General features: G+C 45.8%; 1 protein-coding gene across 4 annotated transcripts in view; it reads left to right on the plus strand.

Moving 5' to 3' along the window:
* The window catches only part of LOC139625651 (matrix metalloproteinase-16-like), a 55,179-nt gene extending 52,130 nt beyond the window's left edge, over window positions 1-3,049 (plus strand). For all 4 annotated transcript variants that reach the window (XM_071485811.1, XM_071485810.1, XM_071485812.1 and 1 more), the window contains one exon: window positions 902-3,049. In XM_071485811.1, coding sequence (XP_071341912.1) covers window positions 902-1,236 — 335 coding nt within the window. In that variant the 3' untranslated portion in view covers window positions 1,237-3,049. The remainder of the gene's footprint in view (window positions 1-901) is intronic.
* Window positions 3,050-7,415: the final 4,366 nt, after the last annotated feature.

A 7,415-nucleotide genomic window follows, 5' to 3' on the forward strand; every position in this document is an offset into this window, starting at 1 on the left:
ACATGTGTGACTCTGACACACATTCCTGTTTAACAGCCGTTCACAGAGCAGCTTGTGTGTCGATGACATGTGCTGTGTGTTGTGTATTGTGTGTGTGTTGTGGGGCTGGGCTCCTGGTCCTGTGTGTTTGTGATGAGCAGGTTTAATTATTCCTGAGGGAGGTGGCGCCGTGTGTGACCCAGTTCTTCCTGTGAGGAGGAAAAGTTTGTTGAGTATTTTAATTTGACAGAAAATGAATCTGAAGTGAGCTGAACTCAGACATGTGAACAACTTCCAACACAAAGAACTGCTGTCAGAAACAGTCAATCAACACATTTCACTGAGCTGTTCATCAGAAATGATGGGACAGCTTGTCTCATTCATGAAGGAAAACCACCAAGTGGCTCCAGAACAAAGATCAGTACTGAAACTGTACTAAAGTACGGTACAGTGTCAATCTGAGCTACTGGTACTTTGTGAGCTATTTACATTATTTCTGTGTTACACCTCAACCTGTTATTAGATATTGGTTACCTCAGATTTTACATTAGATTCAATGACCAAACTGTATAAAGTAATTACAATTAAAATGCTGATTACACATTAATGTAACAGTAATAATAATAATAATAATAATAATAATAATAATAATAAACTCAGATGGCACTCACTCAGCTGATAATGAGTACTGATGAGTATTATTAAAGCAAGTGTTTTATCCAGTGTATGTTAAAGGGACAGTAGACTCTGTTTTTAATTTTTAACATCAGCGGATCTTGTTTTTGTTCAGCTCAGTGTGGTCACCTGGCTGCAGTGCTGTAGAGGTGTACTTTGTGACAGCACTGTGGGGTGGGGTTACAGGTGACACAGAGCAAACCTCTGCCCACAATCACAGCTTCCTGTCTCTGTTCCTCTGCCTCAGGTTTCACCTACTTCTACAAGGGGAAGGAGTACTGGAAGTTCAACAACCAGTTCCTCCGGGTGGAGCCGGGCTACCCGCGCTCCATCCTCAAGGACTTCATGGGCTGCGAGCTGACGCCCATCGACCCTGCACGCCCGCCGGCCGACGACGGCAACTCGGACGTGGTGATCGAGCTGGACAACGAGGCCAACACGGTGAAGGCCGTCGCCATTGTCATCCCCTGCGTGCTCGCGCTGTGCCTGCTGGTGCTGGTCTACACTGTGGTGCAGTTCAAGAGGAAGGGCACGCCCCGCCACATACTGTACTGTAAACGCTCCATGCAGGAGTGGGTCTGAAACGCCGCAAAGAGACAAGAGGGCGGGGCGAGGGTGGGAGCGGAGACACCTTCACAGCGAGGAGGACGGTGGACTTTGGACATCTTTAGTACCACTCGCAGCCACGCCTCCTCGGTTTGGGTGACCTTGCTCAGACCTTCAGAAACAGCCCTCAGGCCTACAGCTGACTCCACTAACCCCTCCGGCCTTTTTAACAAACGAGGGGGGGGGTGGGGGAGGGGCAGAGGGACAGTTTGAGGGCAATGTTTGCCTGAAATGACCTGTCCCAGTCAAAGAAAAAAAAAAAAAAAAAAAAAAAAAGAACCAGGAGGGTCGGCCTCACTTTGTATCTCAGACACTTCCTTTCTCCTCCCTCCTTCAGGGGACGCGCTCTCTTCCCACAGGGCACTGCTTTCATCCGTCATATCAGGTTGTTGACTGAGCAACACTTTTCTATTCTCTGATCTCGGCGCCCTGCTTCGTTTTGCGCTCAGAAGATAAGCCCCGGGTCGTGACATCACAGTCCTTGATTCAGTATCTCTTAGTTTGTCCTTTTTTTAAATGTCTCATTTTTTATGTGGTTGTTAGAGAGAGGAGGTCCTCACTGTTCCCTTTAACACACTCCTGAGGAAGAGGCCGAACCAAACCAAATAAAATCTACTTCTCTCCAAAGAGGATCACATTTTATTTTCTTTCTTCTCCTTCTCGTTTCAGTTCATCCTTCCTTCCCTTCTCTGGATCCGTGTGTGATTAAGAGTCGGGAGCTCTGACTGTTGTGGCAGTCTGTTCGAGACAGGGGCCAAATTATTCTGCAATATTTTAACTCGCCTTAATTATAGATCATACTACATTTGCTTGGTTTTCTTGTTCTTACTGTTGTTGTTTTTTTTTTGTATACGACTGTTTGTTTGTTTGTTTGTTTGTTTGTTTGTTTATAAAAGAAGCTGAGTGAGAGCTTCTTGTGATTGGTGTATCTGGATTTTACTACGTTACCCAGAGATCTCAGCACTGGCTTGCTGAGCTGTTCTGGACCGTGGGGTCAGCCTGTTTCACACTAATGTTGTGTTGAAGGTTCTGGAGTAAAGCCACTATTTTTGTGTGTTAAGATTTTTGTTACTTTTCTAATTTCCATACGACGCAGGCTCATGAAGAACTTTACAGTCTTTTCTTTTTGTCCGTGGCCCATGTTCCCCTCAGTTTGAAGACATCCAGACAGTCGCTCTTTGAACGGACAGACCGTTTGTTTTTTATGAAATCCTGTTGACTGCCTTGTTTGAGAGAGCTCACAGTTCCCAGAATGCTCTTGTCTCCTGACTGAGGACCCACTAAGTGAGACACCAAGTCAACATCAGTGCCTGTGTCAACATGCATGCAAGCATTTACTGTACAGCCGGTTCTGCTCAACGTGGCTTTGGATCCCCTCAGAAACTGAGGAGGAAGTTTTCTCTTGAAAATACTGTTTTCATTTATTTTTGTACATTTTAAGCATAAACAACCCCCCCCACCCCACCCATCCCCAACTCTCCTCCCACCCCCACCCCTCCCTCCACACCCCTCCCTCCAGGTACAACTAACTGTAAGAGAAGGGTCTGGTGGTAAATTTTTGGGAGAACACAAACCGACCATGAACAAACGTGTGGTGTCATCGCCATGGTGACGAGCCTCTGAGTCTCTGAATGTGTGTCTGTTCTCATGATCAAATGCTGGTTTTTATTTCTTTCCTGTTTTCTGGTTAAAACAAATTGGACATCTCACAGTGACTTCTTTGTGTAAGACTCTGGGACAACGGAGAAATGACCTGACAGAATGAATAAACTGATCAATATATGATGAACAGCTGCCGTCCAACTCTTCTTTTCACTGGTGTGTAGAACACGTGTGTGCTGTGTGACATACGTGTTGCCTGTCTCCCACTCCCGCTCTGTGGTCCTGAGTCTGGTTTGAACACACTGAACACTCTGAGCCTCTGCAGGTAACAGCGTCAGCGGCAGGTGATGTCACACTTTACACCTGAAGATGCAGAGAGAAGTGATACAGTATGAGCATCCGTCACATCACAAAAACTCTCAGTCTCACTTTATAGTTTTATGTCAGAGAAGTAAAAGAGTTAAAGTTTCTTTCAGCAACTTTAAATTTCCTGTAAAGAAATAATTTGACATCTTGGAAAATAAGTTTATTCTCTCTAACAGAGTAACATCAGAAGTCTGGCTCCACTCATCTCTCCCTAGATATAATATCAATCTGACAAAATAAATGTTAAGCTACTGTCAGCAGCTGATTAGCTTAGCATAAAGAGTGGAAATGGGGAAACTGCTAGCCTTGCTCTAACCTGTTTGTTTGAGTCGTTAAAAACCAAAGTGAAAAAATTCACGTTTCCTGGTTTCAGTGATGTTGCCGAGCAACCGGCCAAGACACGAAGAAGACACCTGGGCCAAGACCGACTGGTGACTTGAGCTGTAGAAATGCTGGCCTTTAACAATAGAAAGAGCCAGGGTAGCTGTATGCTAAGCAGTTGGTTGTCGTTTAATGTTAAGAATACAGACATATATTACCCTCATATGAATCTAATCTGTCCTACGTCCAGAGCAAACTGCAGACAGATCAGACATTAAAGCAGCCTGTATGTGTGTGTGTGTGAGTGTGAGAGAGTGATGAAATGACCCTCTTAGGATACCTCTTGGTTGGTTCTGGTGGTGAGACTGCTTCTCTGCAGTATGTGCTCAGCTATGTTTAGCCTGGTTGTTTTTCCTGAGGCTCTTACTCATTGTCTCTTCTCCATCCCTGTAAATAGACTGTGAGTGTGTGGGACTGCGTTCTCGCTCACACCTCCCAGGGTTGTGTGTACTGTATTTCTCCAGTGATGTTAAAATGTCAGTTACCACTCTTTCTTCAGTTTGTGTGTGTGAGCGTGCACGGAGCAGAGTGCATTGTGGGTGTTAAAGAAAACAAGTTATAAGTTGATCCACAAACCCCACAATGCTGCGCCTGCCACAGTCTGTCTGGTTTATAATAAGTAAATTTCTTTCTGCCTCTTGACCATGTGTGTGTGTGTGTGTGTGTGTGTGTGTGTGTGTGTGTGTGTGTGTGTGTGTGTGTGTGTGTGTGTGAGCATGTCAACATCACAACTGGAACCTGGACAAACCCTGTGGGCCCAGCAGCCTCCTCTGTGGCTGCCAGGCTAAAACACTGACCAGGTGCTATTTTTATCAGCCCCGCCCCTTCCTCCCCCCTCCTCCTGCTGTCATTGGCTCAAAACATGAGTAATTACAATGTGAACCACAGTAATACATTTTCATTGAAGCTTGTCTGGCATTATGTGCAGCCTAATGGCCTCTCTTAGGTTTAGTGCTGGTTATTACCTTGACACAGTGAAGCAGCTGAACAGAGCGTGGTAGGGTCGGGGGGGGGGTCGGTCAAGCTGTAGCCTTGACCTGGATGAAAAAGGTTAAAAGACATAAAGGAGACACTCAGAAATTAATGGTTGTTTGCTTGTAGTGTGTTCTGCAGCAGGAGTCCAGTTGATCCTTCACATTTTCTGTTGTGTTGCTGAGCTTGAGAACATCTGATGTAAATGCTGCTGTGACCGACATCTCTGCACCTTCTCTTCAACTCAGCTTAGCTAAACCCCCTCCCCAGATTGAGTTTGGTACAGCAGGTCAGTGGAGCTTTGCACTTCTCCACATGTTGCTGCTGTGTGCATGGGGCTGTAGAGCTGTGGAGGGTGGAGTGTTGGATTCAGCAGTGAGTTTATCTGCACTAGTTGTAGCAGCAGACATTCCCATGTCTGACCAACCAGCTTACAAGAGTCACTCCCTGCCCACAGCCAGCTCATCCCGTGTTATATTTCCTGTCTGTGTGGGAGCCAGTCCTGGGTTAACGTTAGGCTAATGTTAGCAGAGGTTAACTCTGCAGAGACGACAGTCAGCAGTCCTCACAGAAGTCTCCATGTCTTCATGCATGGTCCTGACCCACTGCCCCTCCCTGCAGGGATACCCCAGCTCACTCAGTCACACGACAGGGTGACGGGAACAAGTTACAGGTGATCAAGAAAAGCTGGGTTTAAATGTGCAGGTGTTTGAAGATGAAACAGGCATACCTGCCACTGATCTGTGTCAGCCTTTAACGTCACTCCCCCCACCTCCACTCACAGATTCTCCATCATCAGGATTTTACTGTCACTGTGTAGAGAGTGACAGATGAACCCATCACCCAATCTCCGTCAGGTCCACTCAGAGCAGCCTTAAACCACGTCTGAGAGGACAGGACGGTTAAGTCTCTAACACAGCACCATGCAGAATGAAAGTGAATGAATGAATCAATGACACTTCTCTGCTGCACCGGGCTCCACGTCTGCAGAGACAAACCCATTTCTGTCTGCTGGCTCTGAACGAGCTGCTCAGACCAGATGCTCTCATAATCTGTTTCCAATTTCTATCATTTCCATCACTGCTTCCAGATGGTTTTTCGGCCGTGGTGCACCTTCTGCTGAAATCTGCTTAGAACAACACCTCCATGCATAAGAAAACATACCAGGGCACACTGTACATTCCAGACACTCAAATCAGACACATTGTGCTTTTCCTGAAAGTATTTCTGCTGTGCTGTAACACTGTTACTGACATTTTGTGAGTTTTCCCACCATGTTTGACTGAAAGCCTTTTAGTTCCTGGTTCTGCAGCAGCCTCATTGCTGTGTCCACATCATTACTCTCAGTGGTTTGTGGCTGATGGACTGAGACACAGAGGTTGGAACAGAGGTTTAATACAGAGCACAGCTGAGTGAGGACTTCACTTTCCCCTGCTCCCTGACATTTAGTTTCCCTCCCAGTCAATGATACTAAAGTCGTGTATGTAGATTAAGGTAATATAGACACTTAACCACCCTCTGCTCGTCCATTAAACAGTGACGCTGACTCTACCTGTAACAGCTCCTCCTCTTTAAGGACTCTATTATCACACAAACCTCTGTGAACCACAACCACAACTAATAATAGACAATAATGTCACGTCTCTGTGAAGAAGGGTGACGCTCTCACACTGGTCTCACTTCACTCTGCAGCTCCTTTCTACACACAACCTGGCTCCTGCTCTTTAAATAGGAAAGAAAAAACAGAAGTGTGTTCTCATTCAGCTTCAGTCTGGTTGATTCTGACCCAGAAACAGTAATATCTGTAACAAACAATGAACCAATCCATCGAGCAGATGTTGACTCCACAGTGACCTGCTGGTGAAGCCAGATGAAAAGTCAAGTGTTAGACTCAGCAGGATTCACCATCCATGTCTGTGCCAGGTTTCACTCAACAATAAGAACGTCGACCTCGTGGTGGCACTGGAGGAAATATCAGGTGATCAGCTGAGGTCAGCAGGGTTCATTCTCTGGAGATCATCATCATCTTCATCTTCATCTCAGTGTCCAATCATTGTTGAGATATTTTAGTTTGACTCAAAGAGGTGGACAGAAGGAGTGACACCGTCACAGCCATGATACTAGAGACTAAACATAACTTGTATTTAACACAAACATGTGGCCCCATCCCTTGATAATTCTGTTGTCATAGAAACCACCTCTTCACCACAGAGCTTCAATGGAAACTGTGACAAACTGTGAACAGTGAAAGACGCACATTTTTTTAAACCCACGGTCTGTAACTTCTGCTTCTCAACAAAACAGTAACAACAGATGGTGTTGTGTGACATCATGAAGCAGTGTGGGATCATGGGAGTTGTAGTTTCCTCCTGGTCTGGAGCCTTCAGTGTCAGTGGTTCAGGAGGTTTTGACCTGGAGCTGGATTCTCCACAGTCTCCTCCTCTCCACAACAAACAGAGCAGCGGTTTAGAGCCAAGAAAAAACACTGAATCAAACTGTTTCACATTTAAAGTCAGTGATTAGCCGACGCTCTTCAGTGACACAGGACATCACTGATTGGCTGGAGCTGAGCTGTCTAACATTTCCTGAGCTAATTTCTCTGATAACTTCAGATCCAGATGTCAGACGACTAAAATCCATCATCTGGTTCAAACATAGAGCTGAAAACCACCAAGATGGAAAAAGAGGATCTGAAACATGAGACTTCAAACTGGACAATGTCCTGAATGTCCCTCACCCTCACAGACTCACATGCTGTAAGGCGAGTTCCCTATCCATGAGTCCAGGAGGGTTCAGGGCTGTCCCACTGTAAAACCATCAGGACTCTCTGTAGA

The sequence above is a fragment of the Trachinotus anak genome, unplaced genomic scaffold, assembly GCF_046630095.1.
Source record: "Trachinotus anak isolate AG129_WGS33_773 ecotype Australia unplaced genomic scaffold, CSIRO_AGI_Tana_v1 ptg000009l, whole genome shotgun sequence".
Lineage (NCBI taxonomy): Eukaryota > Metazoa > Chordata > Actinopteri > Carangiformes > Carangidae > Trachinotus > Trachinotus anak.